Raw genomic sequence first — 20,355 nt, forward strand, 5'->3', positions numbered from 1 at the left:
TGCAGGTCTGCCTCGTGCTGTGCAAAGCCTTGCCTGCCAGGCTGCACAATGTGCCTGGTGTGTGTGTGTGTGTCCACCCCCCGTCCCCTGCGCCATCTGTTTGAATTCCTGGAGATCATGACAGTGGTGGGCATGGTCATCGATCCGTCCGGCTGTAGGGATGACAGCAGCAGTCGGAAGGTCCTGGGTTGCGGTGATGTCGGCCCTACATTTTGTGTATCCCTTAGGTAAAGGATCCAACACCTTCCTATGGTAGTCAGCTTGCTGTTGCACACTAATTTGAATTCACTCTTCTTGGCACTATTTGCTGCTTGATGGTAGACTTCCATTTAAAATGAGTCTCGGGAGATGAGACGTTGCTTTCTCCTGCCTGTCGGAGCTCTTAGTAATGCATTTGTTGAACTCTTCTGTGGTTTCAGACATCGGACGCTTCTGCGGGGGGCGGTGGAGTATTGATTTGGGTTACATCGGGCTTGGGACCAATGTACGTTGGGCTTGGGACCATGACTGTGCCTCTGGTGCACGACCTAAGTTTTTAAGTACTAAGAGTGCAGAGTTTTTAAACTTAAACTTAAAAACTGATGTATAGGCTTTCCTCTAAACCACGTTATGCGCTGGTCAGCAAACGTAGCCAGGTTTCATTGTGTTGCACACTGCAACTAATTGCGCATTGTTTTCACTTCTCGGTTCTTCCAATTTGGGGAAGCGAAGCATGAAACATAAGGCCAATCCTGCATGGTCAGCTCTGCTGCTTTGAAGCTGAGGAAGATCAGAAACTTGTGGCGTCGGGCCCTTTGTTACAGGGTTTTCGCAGCCTTTTCATGTCTGTGCCTTGTGCAGTCCACGAGGGAATTTATCCTCTCGCCCTCCCTGGCAAGTTGGTCATTTTACAGCTAGAGACAATGAGGAACAGGGAGACTAAAAGCCCAAGCCAAAGTCTTCTGAAGTCAAAGGAAAGACTCCCATTGAGTCGGTGGCTTCTTTTGTGCGCCTGGCCCACCCAGCATCACACAGGGAGTCTGTTGCAGAGCTGGGAACAAAACCCAGATGAGCTGAATTGCGGTTCTGTGCATTAATCACCAGATTGCCTTCCTCTTCTGGCGAGGGTGTGAGCGTCTGGGATGTGAAGGGACCAAGGCTGCAAACCTGCCAGGCGAAAGCAAAACAGCACCCGCTTCCCCATGTAGAAATCCGGCTGGATCAAGCAGCCCCGGCAACAAGTGGCGGTGTAATAAAATAATGGAACCGCTCATGGGCCTTTCTGCTTAAAAGCAGACCCCTGAATGTTTTTCATTGTTGCAAGGAAGAAATGTAAGTCATGGCTGTTAATAGGCTTAGCACGTTAATGACCTAATTGACTCCTGTCTGGTTTGGATTAACTTTTGTGCACAAGGAGTTTAGAACTAGGAAAAATTAATCCGCTCTGACACACAAAAGATCTATTCCTACAGAAATGGCATGGAAAATGATAATCTGGGGTCTTGTTCCCAAGATTTCTCATGGGAATAAAAGGCCCTGTTACAGTGGCAGCCCCCGGTACCACAGAAGCTAAAGGCTTGCTGGAATTTGCAATAGAAACCCCAGTTTTCAGCGGTTTGTAACTTGGCTGTCACATCTCACCCAGGCTGAAACTTGGCATGAGAAGTCAGAGGCTGCAAGCATTTAAGACGATATTTTTGCACACTTTATATATTATATATGCACATGTAACAGAGAACTGTAGCTTATGCCTTCATGCTCGTTTTTGTGTGCATTGAAGTAGAAAAAAGATGATGCTTTTTTAAAATCACAGCAGTGCCCCTCTTTTCGGTTTAAAAAAAAAAAGAAAAGAAATATATTTACCAATTCTTAGCTATTTTTTCTTCTGTTCTCCCCAGACCTTGTACTTACAGTATTTCATAGGGAAAGACTGAAATTCAATGGTCCATAAAAGGGAATTGGAGCAAATTGGATTCTTTTCTAATAAAAATGTAAAGTGGCAGATGCTGAGATGTTTAAATCCCAGCTGCTGATTGTGTCCATACATTCCTAGGCCCTTATCCAGCTCAAACAAAAGTTAGTGGACTGGCTTCTCGCCCGGGAGAGGGGCGATAAAATAAAGTGAAATAAGTAGATAAAGGTAGTGGAGTGCCCCAGTTTTGGGATTTTGTGCTGGCAGTAGGCCCTGTCCTTCCCAAAGACCTGCTCCTTTACCTGGGAGCCCTCAAGCTTTGCGCTAGCGGGCTTTAAAGAGGTACGGACCGGGTTGTGCTTCCTACTGGCCTGAGATGCCCTTAGTCCCTGTTGATCTGGAGGTTCAATACCTACAGCTGGTGTTTCTCACCTTCGGAGGTGGTTTGGCAGCAGGGACTGGTTCTTCTAGCTTGGATGAGCAGCTGTGCTTAGTCACACATCTTTAAATCACCTGCTCCCCAGCCGCATCCTAGCACATGAAGGTTGGAAGGGACCTCGGGAGGTCACATCCAGTCCAACCCCCTGATCAAAGCCGGATTGTCTCCAGCTAGATCATCCCAGGCAAAATTTGTCTAGCCGGGTCTTGAAAACCTCCAAGAATGGAGATCTCACCACCTCTCTGGGTAACCTGTTCAAATGCTTTACTTCTCTTTTGAGAGAGTTTTTCCTAATATCTAGCCTAAACTTCCCTTGCTGCAACTGGAGCCCATTGCTCCTTGTCCTGTCATTTGCCCCCGCTGGGAACAGCCCAGCCCCATCCTCTTTGGGACCACCCTGCAGGGAGTTGAAGAAAGAAGAAATTATCCAAGGCATAGAACAAGTCCCTTCTTGGGCACAAACTCGAGCCTCTGTTAAGTCAACAGAAGTCGCACAAAGAGACTTTTGGATGCTTTGCTCTCGGAGGCAAGAGAAAAGGGAAGGCAGGTGTTAGTTTGTGTAAGAGCACGGTGGCTCCACACTACTGGGTAGCATGCTTCACCCGTTCTCACCTGCGTACCATGGGCTGTGTACGTGGCCGGAGGCCTCTGTTTCCTAAAGGTGATGCTCTTCTAGGCAAGTTCTAGCGCTTCCTTCTCAAACGCCTGGGAGGAACAGCTGCATTTGAGGGGAGATGTTTCTAATGGGGTTTAATATGCATAAATGGAAACGTGTGTACACCAAAGCATTCTTGGTCTTCTTCACATATGCTGTAATATTAAACTGGGGCCCTGGCCATGCCCCCAAGATCTGTGCCCTGCACTAACTAGGGGGTTAGTGCAGAATAGCCTCTCCCCTTCTGAATCACTCAAGACCCCATGGAGGCTCCTTAGTCAATAGGGAGTGGGCAGGGGGACAGGGCTGGGGGGTGAGAGTCCCAAGCTGTGACACCAACCCGCGCTAGCTGAAGACCAGCCTCACTACATCATCAAAAAACCCAAATCTTTGGGGAAAGGGTTTCTTCTGTTTCTTAGTGGGGAAAAGTATCAGTATGAAAAGGATCAAATGAAACCGCATTATGAAAGCAAAGCGATTCCTTCTTAACTGTGTTATAAAATGTTCTGTTTCTTTGGGAAATGTGAAGTTCTCTAATAACTTTTCTAAAGGTCTCTGGTGATGTATTAAGCTCCCTTTACATACTGGGCCTGACATAAAATACAGCTTGGGTGCGTGAAAGAGCGCGGGGTGTCTTTTGGAGGGGGAAGAGGGCGTTATTTCATATTTGTGACAGAGACCCCATAAATTACCCCCTAAATGGGAGCCTCTCTTGTCAGTTAATCTGAGCTACACTTTTCTTCTAATGTCAAAGCGCTGCACTGAGAGAAACAAGCTGGGAAAGCGTAGGAACATCAGTATTTCTATTCACAAAAAGATTATGGTATTTTTAGTCTCCTTCAGTATTTTCAGCCAGCCTGGTTTGCCAATGGTTCAAGGCTGGTGGTCATTGCAACAGGTGCTAGTTTGCAGGTATCAAGTGAAGGGAACATATTCCCTCAACAGGTATAAATTCCAAATGTAACGCAAGTCATGGTGCGTTTCCCCATCTTTACACTTTGTCTCCCTGCCATGTTTTCTCTGCAGGTTTGACTTGGCCTGGAATAACAGTTGATATGGCCAAAACATGTGCGCACTAAAAATAGTGAGATGTAATGCAACCTGTGTTAGTCCTTATTAGGAAGTATCTGTTGAAGTATTAGAGAAAGGATTTAACAAAGGGCAGCGCAGAACGTGTAATTTAATTAAAATGTTTGCAAATACTTGCCTTATCCCACACCAGATCGTGCAGACCTTTTTCTCACGGGAATATTCTTTACTTGCACTCAGAGTTTCATTGGTCTCTCTGAAATGCTGGCTTTCCGAGCAGGGACTCTGGTCACGCTGGTCGAGATCAACCTGCCGCGGGTTTGGGAACCTTCTTTCTCCATTCACTGCGGAGAAGATATCATCGCTGGCCCCTCCTGGCTCAGAGGCAGTGGTTGTAACTTGCTGTGCAGGAGGCGGCTGTACTTTTTCCACTCTTCAGTGGACAAATGCAGAAGAGGCGTAGCAGCTGGAGCGTTCTTCCTTCTCCCAAGGTTTTGTTCTGCTGTGTCTTCTGGCTCCTGGTAGAAGTTAGCATTAGTTTGCATCAAAGCATAATAAAATCTAGCCTGGCAGCTGCCAACAAAATAATGTGTGGTGACGAGGCCCTTTTCTTGAGGAAGTTGATGGTACTCCTGTTGTCCATCTGGGCAGGAAGGTTCTTAGGAGGCTCCTGGGTATTGCTCAGCAGATGGAGAACAATGCTCTGTCTCTGCATTTTGTCACCGGAGCTGCTGGGAAGCGCCAGGTTGGGAGCAGGTCCCCTTCCCAGCTCTGCCAATGCCCCATGACTTCAGCTCCCGTGGGACCTTTATTCCCAAGACTCCCAAGCCCGCTTGCCTGGCACACCATGCCACTCCACCTCTCTGCCAGGCTCCGGAAAGGGATCTTTGACCAAGTGGCTACGGAGTCCAGGAGCGTCCCAGCCGAACTGGGCCATGTGGTCACCCTACTTAAGGGTGGTATCAGGGCCACTCTCATGCCCGCGCACACCAGCTGTATACATTGAAAGCCCTTAAGTGCCCCCAACAGCAGTACAGCCTAAACCCAGAAGCCCTTCCTATTTCAGGGCTGGAGGTAGAGCCCTTGCTAGCTCACCCTGAGCTCACTGGGTTGCTGCAGGGTGTAAGTGCAGGAGCAGGCCCACGACCCCTGTCCTTCTGCGCCCTGCTTCCTATCTCTACAGCCCATAATTAAAACCAAGCATGGGTGGAGAGGCAATTACTGGGCATACTGATTCTTAGAAGATCTCCAGTCAAGGAGCAGGAAGCCAATGTGGGGCAGCTGCCAAGTAAGATGCATATGAGGAGTGACAGCTCCCATGACTTTGGCCAACCCCGCATATCGGCATAAAGACGCCCGCGCTGGTTTGAGATCACTGCACTTTGTAAAATGAAGCTGTTGGTGTCTGAAATTGGGCACTCCACAGATTTGAGGTACTCTAAATTGGAGGCCATCCTGAAAATTTGGACGTTAACCTCTCCCTCTGTCACAATTTCCTTATTTGTGAAGTGGGACTAATAACTTTGCCCTGGCAGGGGTGTCGTAAAGTTGAAGTTGGCTCTGGAAAGCTGCTACATGAATTGGCAGCCTCTTTCTCAGCCGACCTGCTGCCTGTGTAATCCAACATATCTGCTTACATTAGGGATTAAAATAACTATTACACTATATTTTACTTTGCTTAGCGCTGCAGAGCCAGCACGGCTATGGGAGATGAGCTGGCTTGCGCGGGTCAGCTCAAGCTTTCCATTTTACCCGTACGACCTTGCCGAAGATGAGGTGGCAGCAGATATATGATCTTAGGGGCCAGATGCTGTTCTTGTTTGCACTGCTGAGACCCTTGGTTTGGTGGAATTGCTTTAAGTTCTTGCAGTCTCGGCAAGAGTGATGCTAGCATGGCCACGCTATTGCAAGGCAAGCAGTCCTAAAACGTTTCTTGACAAAGACCCATTAAGATGAACCTGGAAGCCCGTATCACCATTTCTTGAGAATAATTGCACTTTGCAATACTAAAGCAAGCTATTAATGTGCTTTATTATTTGCCTGGGATCTTCACAGGTCATTTTTGACTCGTGTGTCTAGAGAATACTCTTCCCTTGGATTTAATGCAAGATTATTTGAGCTCCTAGTGGCCCTGACCAGGCTCTGGCTCTGCCCCATGCAGCTTTCAATCCCATTTTTCAATCCAATTACTCAGCATAGACAAGAAGTGGGAAGGGAAAAGGAAGCTCGGGAGGGCAAAGTGACTGGCCCAAGGTCAAGCAGCAGGTCAGTAGCAGAGCCAGCAGTACTCTTCTGATTCTCGGTCTGATGGTGTATCCCTAAACACTGCTGCACGTCCCCATGAAGTGTACACTTAATGCGTCTCCTCCTCTGCCTCGGCTCTTATAAATTAGGCCTAGTCGCTAGTTGGTTGGGAGGCCTTCAAGGCAAATCCTGGTGCTGTAGGAGGAAGCTGTGCTAGTTACTCGGGGTGTGGCAATCTGACTCTCCACTGAGCCAGGTATCCTGCGGTGAAGTGTTGGTGCTTTTTGGATGATAGAAACACTGTCCTGCAGATGAGTCATGAAGACGAGGTCCTGGCCCGTAGACTGTTGAGGGTCACGGGCACTTTCCCAAGCGTCACGGTGTTTTTTGCTGCGTTCTGGCCATATTTCAATTGGAGTAATCATCCTTTCAGCAAAAGTTCCCCTATTTGCTAACAGTCGATGGGTAGATATAAAGAGGAGGTGACTGCCTATTTGCCGTGTCTCTAGGGGATGGGATGGGAAGTAATGGTCTTAAAGTGCAACGAAGGAGATCCAGGTAGGATCTTGGGAAGATCTCATTAAGCACTGGAGCATCCTTCGAAGCTTTTAAGAGCAGGCTAGTCAACCACTTGACTGAATTTGGTTCAAACAAGGATGATCCTGTCTTCAGTAGGGGGTTTGGCTAGATGGGCTCCCGAGATCTCTTCGAGCCGTTTTTCCCCCATGATTGTATTTATGCTTCACTTTGTCACAGGCTTGCATGCTGCTGTGTCCCCCCATCACTGCCTCCCTCGGTCCCAGGGCAGAACAAACCTGTCTCGCCCCTGGGACTGGGCAGAGAGTAGAGCTGTGAAGCAATCGGGGCAAACAATGGGTATAGACAGGGCAGATAAAATCCCACTGTCTTTTGCATGAGGGATGGTAATAGGTTATTCTCCTCAGGGCTGATCCTTCAAGTTGCTGAGTTTCTTTACCGGCCTTACTTCTCTCCCAGCTAGGAGCCAAGGTGCCAAAGAAACCGCCATGAGGAGTGGGACAAGGTGCAAAAAAAATCTCTGGAGTTAAATCGAGCCTCAGGATTTCAATGTGTTTTGGGGAGTAATCTGGAGCTGTGCATGTGAGAAGGGCCACTGCAAGGTAGCTGATCGGTGGCGGGTCCGTGCTGAGGGAGGTGGCAGGTGCTGTTCCCTTGCCGTCCAGGAGCTGCGTGTAGGTGCACCCGCCACCGCCACAAAATCGCACCTCTGCACTTGCCTGCACTGCGCCCTTTTTCCTGCAGTGGCTCCTTTTTAAGTAGGGTATTCGGTGAACCTCGATCGGCAGTCGCATCTTCAGCAATACTTTACTGACGAAGCCTGGTCCAGCCTGCTCCCAGCTGTAACGAGTTGCATGCATGTTGAACCTGCTTCGCTTCTCACCATGAGCAGCTTGATAGGCAGGTGGAGCAAACCAGGGGCACAAAGACTCATTGCTTTGTGCGTTCACCCCCGTGCTCTGGGGCCATGAGGCATTTGGCGAAGCTGCTTAAGAAATGGCTGGAAAACTGCTGCAGCATCAAAACCCAGACAAGCATGATGGAGTTGGGAAAAGCCAGTGAAGGTTAAGTCAATGCATCTTAAAAAAATAAACCACCTTCTTGTTTCCAGAAACCCCCTGAGGTTGCTTAAGTGAAGACTGGAGTGCACTTGTGTGCTGTTTAGCTTTGCTCCTCTCTTCTTGGGAAGCTTTCACTTTTGTTTCTCATTAACCTCGCATCCTGGCCTTCGTGCACGGCACGATGCTGTACAGTCAGGGTTGCAGAGATACATGCCCCACAAAACTCTGCTTTGCCTCTTCACCTCTTTCTTCTTTTTTTTTAATGCAGCTGCATTTTAAAAAATCTTAATTAAATTTCCCAAACCTGCCAACCTTAGATGGGGAAAAGCCATCTTTTTATATCTTGAGACTAAGCTAATCAATTCTTTACATCTGTTTTAAATGTAGAATCGACCCTCTTAAGCAAATGGTTGACTTCCTTTCCTTTCTGTGCTAAAGGAATTGGGGATCCTACTAGTGACACCAAATGTGACTGGTTAACTTGGGATGCCAGCCCTCCTCCTAATGTAGTACCTATGTGTGCATGCACACGGTGGATATTAGCCAAACTTGCCCCCTTGCCATGACTTGTTGTTATTCCTAAGCAGAAGATCCTTGAGACAGGATTGTATTTGCCTTAGCAGCCAGCTCTTTCTTGAATATGCTGATCTTGATTTCTGAGAGAAGAAAATACCAGATTAAACTCTTGGTTGCAAAAAAAATATAAAAAAAAATTAAGAGCTCTGGAGACACCTTGTTGGGATGCTGCTTATTTAGTCAGGGATGCTGCTGCCTTGAGCATGGGGCTGGACTAGATGACATCTTGATGTGCCTTTTGAGTTTTGCTATCCTACGATTCTGTGCACGAGACCTCCTGTTCCTCCTGAATGTCCCTGTCCTCAGAGAGAGACACTCATCTTCTTTCAAATGAAGCTAATGAAACCCTCTGGTCTGGTTAGAAAACTAAGGTTGGAAGGGACCTCCGGAGGTCGCATCTCGTCCAACCCCCAGCTCAAAGCAGGACCAGCCCCAACTACATCATCCCAGGCAAAGCTTTGTCTAGCCAGGTCTTGAAAACCTCCAAGGATGGAGAGCGCACAGCCTCTCTGGGTAACCTATTCTAGTGCTTTACTACCCTTTTCATGATAGATATTTCCCTAATATCTAACCTAAACTTGATTTGCTACAACTTGAGACCATTGCTCCTTGTCCTGTCATCTGCCACCGTCGGAGGAGAGTCAGCAGAGCAACTCTGCACCTCTGTAACGGGCCTCGCAGGTTAGCATCTGATTCCAGTGACAGCTGTGACTTCTCCAACACTTCCGCTCATGCCCAGGGTCTTCCTCAAGCAACGGCACAGGATAGAAGCCAGGTGTTCAGTTTTTCACCTGGCAATCCACAGCTGTATTGGCTGGCATCCGAGGACAATCTTCTGGCAGAATAATTCTCAAGTTAAAAGAGCAAGGCATGTTTGAGGCTGCTGCCCAATTATCCCTTGAGGAAAAGGACTCCTAATGGGAATTCTAGTCTTGGGTAAAATGCTCAGTCCCTTATTTAAATAAGTAATTTTCACCAACTCTGCTTTGTAGGTTTAAGTGCAGCCAGGTGGTTGCAGCTGAAAGAAAGGGAACAAAAATATTTAGGGGGTGAGGCCAGGGTAGAAGGGTGGCCTTTCAGAGAAATCCTATATTCCAGAGAAGTGTACGGAGAGGGACAGAGGAGACTCGCAAGAGTAGCGGTGAGGGTGGTTGGAAAGAAGAACAGTTCTGGACACGCTTATTGAATATATGTAAAGAGGTGGAGGTTGCAATGATAAGCTGTGAAATGAAGGATGCCGACTCTTTGAACTAGAGCCCTCTACTGAAGATGCAGAAAAGCCAGCTGATGCCATAGGGCCCCTCGAGGACGAATTTACAGGCCTTTGCATCCTCCAAGCAGTGTGATCACGTTGCCCAGGGAAGATGGGAGCCTGCTAATCGAAATCAGCCCCCAAGGTGAGTTCGCTAGCTGAAGTGCTAGGAGCCTGCACACTTGGGACTGCAGCTCTACGGCTCGCCCCACATTATAGACCACTCCAAACCCTTGCAAGCCTCAGGAGAGTAACAAATTGGCCATGGCAAAGCAGCACTGCACCTCGCACACAGCTCACGAGCTGCATTTCAGGCTGCCGGTTTGAGACCGGGCTCCCTGTGATGGTGCCTGACCTCTTAAATTCGAACACCTGACTCCTAGACTTTGCCTGTAGCTTGGTTATGTATGTTCCCTTCAATGTAAACGCCTCTGACAGCCTCCCGCCTGTATTTTATTGCCCCTAATGCCTTCACACTAACACTTCACATCTGCACCGCAAAGCTCGCAACATCAGTTTCTTCAAATAAAGATTCCACTGAGCATTTAATCCTGGTTTTGAAGGCTTATGTTTATTTTACTTTGGGGCTTCATGTGCTGGTGGAAGGATAATCCACTCTGGGTTCATAAATCAGATGGGGCAGGGGCCAGAGTCCCCTGTGTAGACCTGGTTCAGACGTGGGGCTCTACAGAGGTTTTTTTGACTCCTCCATTTGCACCGGGGAAGTTGTATAGTCACCTGCTCTGTTTCCACATAGAGATACCAGCGTGCGCTCGGCAATGCAGACAAAGTTGGTCATATGGGGGCGCAGACATATGGGAAAAGTCCCGGATGAAGCTGGTTCTGGATGAGTGATGGGGATAGCAACGCAGCTACCTCAGCCGAGGGGTGAGGAGAGGGTCCACGTACCATTTGATGTCATGCAGGCCAAACATGGGAGACCAAAGACCCAACCTCTAGCAAAGCACTTGCCATTTTGCCTTGCCTTACATGTGTAGTATCTCTCTAGCTTGCCCAGTGACCTGCAAAGCTCTTTGTAGACTCCCTTGTCTTCTTTGGACTCATTTCACATTACAGATCCTCGGTAACCTTTAAACTGCTGCTCCTAGGAAGAGTAGGACGTTAAGAGCCCAACTTCTCCAACTTTCATTGGGTTGGCTGAGTTTCAAGGTGAGCCAGTGGGGTGGTGATGATGAGGTTGAGAGTGGGAGGTTTTGTGTGGAAAACCGTCTGAAAACCGGCCAACTCTCAGCTCCAAGTCGAGTTTGGGGGGGGAGGGAGGTGGGCTACACAGTGTAATATAAAGCTGCCCAGCAGTTTGCCAGCTCTCCCCTTCTGCCACCCCTCTCCAGGAATCACACCTTCCAAATTGCTGCACAGCTGCAGTTTCACAGCCTTGTAGAGGGAGGCGTCAAGCGAGATGTGCAAACCCTGGCCAGCTCACTGGTCCGTCCCGAAGGAGAGACCACACAGGCCAGCGACGGAGGTGGTTACTGGAGCCTGCCCCTTGCCTCTAGCCTTGCTCCCCAAAACCGATGCAGCCGACTTGCAGTCCAGTGCAGCAGGCTCACTCTTCTCCTGACCCCCAAGTGGCTTCTTTTCCCCCAGGCGGGGAGGGCACAGAGAAAAACTTTGAGTGCTCTAACTATTTTTCTTTAGCTGAGGCATTTTTCACAGCTCAGTCATTCCAGGCACAGACTCCTTGACTGGAGTCCAGCCCCAGCCCTATTTCAAAGCAGTCATGTTGGGTTACGAGGTAGGAATGACCACCTTAAAAAAGGAAAAGCTGTCGAAATAGCAGACTGCAGGGGGAAGCTCTTGAAGGAGCATTTAAAGCTTCATCATAGTTGTGTCACCAGCAAGGAAGAAGGTGGCACTGGATGCGCAGGCCCTCAAGACACCAGCTGGTGCAAATACCAGCTTTCCACACTCGAGGCTTGTGCCACTTGTCCGGGAGTGCTTGATCTTGCATTGCCAGCCAGCCAGATTTTCCTCAGTGCTTGTTATATGTTGCATGAAAATCTTTGAGACCCAGCAAGGCTGGCAACTCTGGCCATCTCTCAACCTGGCTGTCGGCTGTGGCAAAGCGTTTTGTAATTGCTGTCTCAGATAAGCAGGGCATGCATGCATGGGAAGAGAAGTGCAAGGGGTCGGCTTGAAAGGGCGCAGCTCTGATTGGAAAGGAGCGGGGTCAGCCGACATGTATGGGATCCCAGTGTATCTGTCCAGCAGTCTCCACTGGTGTGGCTTCGCATGGCTCATCCAGAGCAGGACCTTCTGCAGAGCCATGCCTCCCTCCTGAATCCCCCACCGGGTACAGGTGTGGAGCAGGGAAGCATACATTATACCCTCCTGGACTGGCTAGTAGCTTTAGATGTATTTTTACTAAACAGTCAGGGTAGCAGTCAAGCACACCAGTGCAGGAGGAGGAGATTCATGCTGTGATTACTGTATGAATTGAAGAGCCTTTACCACTGACATATTGGCGCTGGAGAAAAGGCTGGTTCATGGAGATTCACGAACGAGACGGGAGTAGTCTGAACCCTTCCAAAGACCAGGTAGAGTTAGTCCGGAGCAAATGACCCAAGTCCCGTGGATTTAGCTGTGTTGCCTTTTTAGACGGCAGACATTCCTCTCTCATACTTGCCCTCTGTGCTGAAAGGTATCTGGTGTCCAGACAGGTAGATTCCAGGTGTACAGAAACGACAAGGATTTCTTTATCTCCTCTGTCCTGTCTTGCGCTGGGTGAAAGACGAGCCCGTCACTTCTCAGCTGCGCGTGGGGGAGTGTTTCTAATTCCAGAGATAAAACTGTCAAGACTTATTGCCATCCCATCAGGCTTAAAAGAAATCTTGGCTTTCTGACCTTGGCCGTTTTCCCCTGAATGCACGGTTGCATCTCGCGGTCTCAGGACCTCCGTTCTCTTAAATGCAGTCCTGTTTCAGGAATCCTCCAGCAACTTTGTGCTTGATGCTGTGGTTAGCGGAGGTCAGACTGTGAGCACAACTGTCCCCGGTGCCCATCAGGTCCGTGAATCCAACCCTACGCATTTTGTGTCCTGTCTGCGGCGTGTGTTGCCTCTGCTGTATTTTAGGAGGGTCGTGCAAACATCTTTGCTTTTTATTCTGTCCTGCGCTGCTTCACGGGTTATTCATAGCAACACCTTCCAAAGCTGGCATGTGTTTGTGTGAGAGAGCAGCCCCTATAAACATGGCATGAGAGCTCCCCTCCTTTGAATGATAAAGACAGTGGGCCAGGTTGTCACTTCAGCTCTGTTGAAACGAGTGGAGCTGGGCCGGCTTGCACCAGGTGAGGATTCGTCCCGAGAGTGGCCAGAACGTCGGCTCTTCTGGGGAAGCGCTGTCGCTTCCCTGGAAGTGGATTGCTGCCAGGTCAGAAAAGTCAATGAACACTAGCTTGATTAAATGTTTCGATGGAAGAAATCTCCTGTGCTCCAGTGTATGTATTGTAATAATAACCGTAAAACTGCTGCAGCTTAAGCTGAGTGACCCTGGGGATGGACAGAGAGAACAGAGGAGCTTATTCACCGCACTTGAGTGAAGTCATCTCCATTTCACAGTTGGCAAAGCGAAGGTGTGTCCGGCCTTCCTCCTGCCTGGCCTTCGCAGGCACTCCGATTTCTTTTATTTCATTTCCCAGCGCTCCAGCCCGTCCATCTCTGCAACTCTGAAGGCGGCTTTGTGAGGCTCGGACTCCCCCCCCTACAGCCCTTGGAGCTGCACCCGTCCAAGGGGCCCTTTTCCTCCTTGTCGTCCAGCACGGAGATCCTGTTTTGTGGGGCCACCCCCGAGATGGACTGAACCCTTTCTGGCTCGGGCAGGAGCCGCTGTCAAGCACGTTTTCCCCAGGAAGGGGTTTTCAAAGCAGGTTGGAAAAAAAATTGAATTTCATGGCTGTTTTCTCAGTGTAAAAATACATCCCGAGCACTGACAGTTAATGCCTCGGGCACAAAAGCATAAGCAAAGTGATCCTGGAACGACTGCCAGACAGTTGTGAATATGGATGGGACGGACGTGCGCGGATGTGCATGTTGCCGAGATGGAGCGGATGTATGAATGAACAGAAGTCCTGGCGTCGGGCTCAGGTGGGTACGAAGTGGCTTACGACCGCTGGAGTCCGACAACCTGAATAAAAGCAATTCATTCAGCGCTAACGGACAGTCTAGATGCAAGCGTCTTTACCAGCCTGGGAGCTTGGGGTAATGCAAGCTGCGTTAGGTAAGAGAGCTAGTAAACAGGCTGTGGAAAACCAGGATCATAGAATAAACATTGTAAACTGAGATCAGCCCATTGCAGAATGGGGTTTCCCATATGAAGGTGCTTAGAGGAAATCTGTTGCACTTAATATGGAATAGAAAGGCTCTGCTTTGGAAGGGCAGCCTGGGAAAGAAGGACCTTGTTCTTGCATTCGTTGGCAGCATGAAAGAAGATGTCCACCTGATCTTCACGTAGCATCTCTGCGGCACACCCCTTTTATACTGAACACAAGAATAGCCTCAGCCCCATTCATGTGGAGGGACCATGCTGCGTCCATCCCCCAAGCAGTCTTGGCTTTCCCAGGGGAAGCACTGAACATGAGTATGAGCTGCAGAATTTTCCCCGTAGCAATTAGCACCTTGAGCAGTGAGCCACGTGTGATCTCACTGAATGCTGAGATTTGGCCCGTAATCACAAAACCAATTGTTTCCAGCTACTCATTTTGCACATGAAAACATGAATGCTTTCCTCGCTGTAATGAGGAGTACCGATTTTAATGTCCAATCTCTGCTTCAATTCTCTCCTGCTCACTTATCCTTCAGGTGTTATATGCTTCGGTCTCTAAGCTGCGGGAGTTGCTCTACTTCTCAGCTGGGAAGGGAGCGGGTCGCTGGTGTGTTTGTCCTTTGGTCTTTGCTTTCATGTCCTTGGTGCAGTGATTATTTTCACGCCAGGTAGGATTTATTTTCTCCCTATGCAGTAGCCAGTTGCTGCTGCATTTCTGGATTCCCTAAAATCATTCCTGCTTTCTTAGGCTATGAACAGACATTGTGGTTGTCCCAAGAGAGAGCCTTTTGTTGTATAGACATCCACATCCACATCCAAGTCCCTCTGAAGTAAGACATACTAATGCTTTTTTTTCTGGGACAGCCTTTTGTATGTCTGTACAGTTGTTTTAGCTCATTCCAGGGACAGAGCAATCAGTCTGAGTGCTCTCTGTGTCCGGGGTCAGATGAAACATCTGTTTACAGACTTAAGTTAATAGAATTAAAGGCTGGCAAGGACCATTGTGATCCTCTAATCTACCCATTCTGCTCACCTTGGGCCATAGATTTCACCTAAATATTTAACCCAGTGACTCGCCTGTTTTCTTAGGAAGACACCTATTTTTAATTGCTTCATTTAGAGGCGCTCAGTGATGGAGAACCTACCACATCTGTTGGTAATCAGCTCCGGTGGCTAAGTGCCATTTAATGTGATATGCGTTTTTAAAGTGCAGCCAATCAAAATACCGACCGCAGGAATCTCTTACAACTGCTTTGGCTAAGAAAAGGCTTCAGAGGCTAGCAGGAACAGACACATCCCCCAGATTGTATGTCATCCTGCAGTTGTTGTGTAGCTCCGTGATCCAGCGTGTCCCCGAGGAACCTGGCCGGTCTGACCTTTCTTCAGCGGGTTGTCCTGAGTTTACACTCGTATCTGTCCACGTGAATGGAGCAAACAGGGTTTCTGTGTTATGCGATTCTTGTAACGGCGCGATTTCTATCTGGGTTCAGCCACCACTAATTCTCTGCCTTTCTTAATCCTGTCTCTCTGGATTTGGGTCGTTCTTTCTATCACGTTTTCAATATATTCAAATTGTCTCGTACAAATGCATACATCTGGTAAGGCACGTATTCATAAAGTAAACTCTTGATGGGCTCCTTGAAAGGGAAGGTCACAGGGAACTTCTTGTCTGAAATTTCAGGGGAATTTTAGCTACCGTGCAGCATAATGTGTTGCTGTGGATCTGCCTGTTAGGTCTGGAGTATTGTTTAATATGTACTTTATTTTTTAGAGAAGAAGAGGCAAAAGAAGATCAAATCAGTAAATGACTGGAGAGAGCGAAGAAACGCCATTCGACTCACCAATGAGTATACGGTAGAGACCCTGGTAGTGGCTGATGCCAACATGGTCCAATACCATGGTGCTGAGGCAGCCCAAAGATTCATCCTCACAGTTATGAACATGGTACGTATTCGCTTCATCCGCAGAATGTGTCCGAGAGTCCAGACTTGGATCCAGTGTAGATTGAGCCTGGGGCTGAGTTCAGGGTGACTGCATCTCCAGTTTGGCATTGACTTTGCTGCGCGTTTGCAAGCATTTGAGCCAAGTCTGCGTAACCACACCTGGGCCTGTGTTTGGATCTCGCCGGGACCATAGGGGCAAATGTGAACACGAGGGCTTGGTTCTGAACTTGTCTGGCCCGATAAAAGCAGATTGATTTTCAGATCCTGCTCCAGGTTGAACTGTTCTCGTTCTGAACAGCGTGACTCGGCGTCCCCGAGCCCGGTGTCTCCACCCCTGCTGTGGTATTGTTATCTTCCTGGCAGCTGGAAACTCAGGAGCTGCATTCTCGCATGTATCTGCAGTATATGGCTTCCCTAAATGCTCTTCTGTCCATCTGATAACTGGAATAAGCTGCTACTGGTCAGACGGCTCTGCTGTGATAGCAAGTCATTGTGCTGGTGCTTTTAGCCTTAGGACTCCCCTCCAGTTGGTTCTGATTTTCTTATGCAAGCTGCTTGCAAAAACCCTCCTAGTAAGAGGTGCCCGCGTGTCTGTAAATGTGTATAACACGCTGAAGTTGTGCTTGGGCAAAGGATGTGGCATAACTGCTTGTGAAAGAACTTTAAATTCCCTCATTTCGGCACCACTGAGTAATTCAGTAAGACCGGCACGGCGAACAACGCCCTTTTTCCTTAACAGTAGCTTCGGGGGTAAGAGATGTTCCCGTGACTTAGGGATTCAGGGTCCCTACAGACGCGCTCGTCCGCGCTCTAATCAGAACGCTCCAGCGCCGCCTCGCCGTCACGTGTACTAAGCCCCCGCGCGCTTCAAAATGGCCACGGGGGCGCTTAATTTAAACCTCGTCAAACGAGCTTTAGATAAAGCGTCCTGCGGCCATTTTGAAATGTGCCAGGGCTTAATACAGGTGATGAGAAGCTGTTTTAGTTAGAACAGCTCTCCGGGAACCACTCTAATTAAAACGCTTCCTCCCACTCCTGAGCACGTGTATAGGCAGCCTCCGTTTCAGGTGCTAGGTGTCCCCCGAGCTCCTCTGCGCTGCTTGGCAAATTCGGAAATCCTTTTCCTTGGAAATAATGTTTTGCTTATCTTGGGTCTTCTCTTCCTCCCGTCTTTATGGAGCAGAGAATTCAGAGGGAGGGGATCAGACCTGTGGTCTGGCCTGGTACGACACTTCCTGTGCTCCCGCAGACTTCCAGCTGTTTCGCAAACATGAAGTAAAGATTGGCAGCTTCTTCATGAGGTTCCTCTCTGCCAGGCAGGCTCTCGATTAGTGTTAAACTGGAGTATCTGTGGCCCTGGAGCCACCCTGACTTGCAACAAAGGATCTGGCCCTAAGGCTTTAGGGACTTTTGTTTGATCTTTCCCCTCTGGTTGCTAAGTCATGCAAATATCTGTCTCCTTCACCACCAAAAAGCATGACAAACCCTTTGCAAACTTGCAAGCACATTCTTCAGCATCAAGTCAAACCCTGAGGGGTGGCGGTGGGGTGTCTCGCACGCAGAACAGGTGGTTGTGCCAGCACCTCTGCTAGGCTGGTAGAGTTGTACTTCATGACCATACTCCGATCCTTCAGGGAGAATGGGAGCATAGAGGGAGTAGGTTTTCATTTCCGAGTTGCTAGATGGCATCAGACATGGGGATTTGGTGACTGAAAGCTGTTAAGCTGCTTGGCAGCGTAAAAATTCAGTCTTTGTTGAAAGGAGTTCACAAAACTCCAGACAAATGGCATGGATCTGCTCCTTGCTCAGCAGAGATGGTGACTGAAATGTCTGTGAGCACTGAACGGCCCTCTCGCAGGGTCCTTCCAGCCTGGCCGAGACATGGAGGGGATGCGGGATGGCAGAAAGTTGCATTTCTGGTGCTGGTGCCACCTCAGCCGTGTAGATGCCAGAGGTCACTTCCTTCCCCTGTCCATCAAGCTCTTACCTATGTGAGTGCCAAACTGGCATGAAAGTGGGGAAAAAGGCAGTATTTTGGTCATTGATGAAATGCAGAGAGATGGACGAGGCAAAGATCAGAACGTAACCTCACTGAAGAACAAGGGATTCTTTTTTTTTTTTGTTCAAACAGACCTGCTGTTTCTTTAGCAGGTGCTGCTTCACGGAGCCCATTGTGTCCTGAAAATATTTGCTGGTGGGGGACATTGGGAACTTGACTTATCTATTCCCTTAACAAGCTGGTTCTCTTCTTTCACCTTTTAGCATGCTGCGGAAAGGGCCTGTTCAAAGGGCTCCATTGTGCTTCTCTATTTGTTTGGCTTGCTCGTTAGAAGATATGTCCTTTCAACAGATCCCTTCTTTTTGCCATCCCTTCATTCCAAAATGGCTCGGTTGCTTTTCAGGATGTGTTGCCTTCGCAGCACACAGGAAGCTAATTCTTCTCTCAAAGCCATGTCCCACCTGCCTGGAATGACATCCCTCGGCTTTGCAGTGGTTAGGTGGAAAAATGGATTTCCCTGACACGATGGATTTGACAGGCAGCAGTGCAGACCTGTACGTCGGCATTAATTAGAGGTGATTTATTTGTTGCATGGTCACCTCGCTAAATACAGATGGGGCAAAGCGAGGGACAGTGGGTCAAAACTCATGTGCTAAAACACAAGAGTGAACTAACTCCCTTGAAGCCATTGGGGGCTTTGCAATCTGCTTCACTGGGTGCAGGAGTTCACCCCTGAGGGAGCGGTGTAAGGATGGTCATGAAGTTAAGACACTGCACTTTCTCTCAGGTGTCTGGGGTCGGCCACAGAGTCCATCAGTGACACGGGGGCACTCGGTCTCTATGTCCTGGTTCCCCGTGCATGAAATGGGGACAAGGACCCTTCTCCAGCTTGTGAAATGCTACTTTGCAGATCATGGCCAACGTCACTCTTGGCTAGATCAGTACATAAGTCAGGTGGTAGATGGGCACACAGAGCGCAGCACGCTGGCTGCTCATTGTACATCTAGCCCAGCGGTTCTCAGCCTTTTGAGTCTAATGTGGGATGACTCGAGTCTAAAGGCACCCCTGGGAAAATGCCAGGTCTTGGGTTTCACTTGTTTTTTGACTCTGGAAAGCGAATAGGGCAGTTCTTGTGTTGCAAAGAACTCAGAAGGAGCGCAGCCGAGCAGAAAGTTTTTGACACTGTGGATTTCTAGCTGAAATATCTGGATTTTTCACGGGAATCCATTTTGCACTCCTAACTCCGCATGGCACCCTTGAAAGGATCTCGAGGCACCCAGGGTAGCGCAGCACCCTGAGTGAGACTCACTAGTCTAGCCAATCCCCCAGCAATGCCAGTTCTGTGGATTACCAGGCTTTCGGTAGAGATACCGGGTTGGGGACAGGATCTGCTCCAGGGTTTCTAGACTGTGTCCATCCAGCTATGCTGCAGGACACAGGACTGCCTCCAAAAGAAACCAGAATGTTAATTTTGGCATCGACACTCGCATTTAGGCAAATAGAACATGACTGGTCAGGGTTTATTAATTTAACTCCTCTCTGTAAGCCATTACGTTTACTGTCAAACCACAGAACAAGCATTAAGAGGGCTTATTAATGCATGCTATATTTATAGATTATTTTTTAAATAAAGCGAGTTCCCTTAAAGCATTTAATATCTATTTATGTTACGAGAGGTTCTTTGGGGGATGGGGGAGTCAGCATTACAAAATCCCACTTTATTGCTCCAGCTGGTAGATGAGATTCTTAATAGCAGCAAAGGCAAAAACTAAAAAAAACAAAGCAAAACCCTTTTACAATCGGAGAAATGCTGGGTGTTGCTTCGTACAGCTAATTCTCCACGTTTAATGGCACTCTGGTTCAGGTCCCACATCATGAACAGACAATGGTTTCTTATTAATTTTAGGGTTATTATTCCCAAGTGTCGTTCTAGAGGCAGAAGCTTTTCTGTTGAATAAACTCATAGCTGACGTTGTACAACAGACTCTTCCAAGACCTAGAGAAATACCCTGTCAAGTTATCCCCCTAACATATAATTAGGAGCCAGCATAGCTCCAGGGCTTTAAGTTACCTTTTTCTGTAATGAAATCTTTCCTCTATTTTCTGAAAAAGGTATATGAGTCGGCACTAATAGGAGACTCCAGGTAGATTTGCAGCAAGGTTAAAAAAAAAAGAAGTCAATAAATGTTGGGTGTCAGATGCCACCAGCTACACACGCAGCCCTGCAGTAGCCAAGGAGATCGGATGGTGGAGGAAACGCGAATGCAGAAAGTGCCAAGAGACTTGTAAGGCTCATAAGCGAGTCAGTCATGCAGAGAGTGAAACCTTTTAGAGCAAGTGGAAGTGGAAGTTACCCGGTTCACCAGGGAATGACCATATTAAGCTCTGCGTTGCAGCCTGCATGTGGTCTTCCTACAAAGTCTCTTGCCAGTCCCACTGCTTGACT

The 20,355-nt window shown here is 48.4% G+C and overlaps 1 protein-coding gene across 2 annotated transcripts in view; it reads left to right on the forward strand.

The window, feature by feature from the left end:
* ADAMTS17 (ADAM metallopeptidase with thrombospondin type 1 motif 17) overlaps window positions 1–20,355 on the forward strand; it is a 261,444-nt gene that overhangs the window by 15,619 nt on the left and 225,470 nt on the right. For both annotated transcript variants that reach the window (XM_019477538.2, XM_019477539.2), the window contains exon 4: window positions 15,739–15,911. In XM_019477538.2, coding sequence (XP_019333083.1) covers window positions 15,739–15,911 — 173 coding nt within the window. The remainder of the gene's footprint in view (window positions 1–15,738; window positions 15,912–20,355) is intronic.

Source organism: Alligator mississippiensis, chromosome 11 (assembly GCF_030867095.1).
Source record: "Alligator mississippiensis isolate rAllMis1 chromosome 11, rAllMis1, whole genome shotgun sequence".
Lineage (NCBI taxonomy): Eukaryota > Metazoa > Chordata > Crocodylia > Alligatoridae > Alligator > Alligator mississippiensis.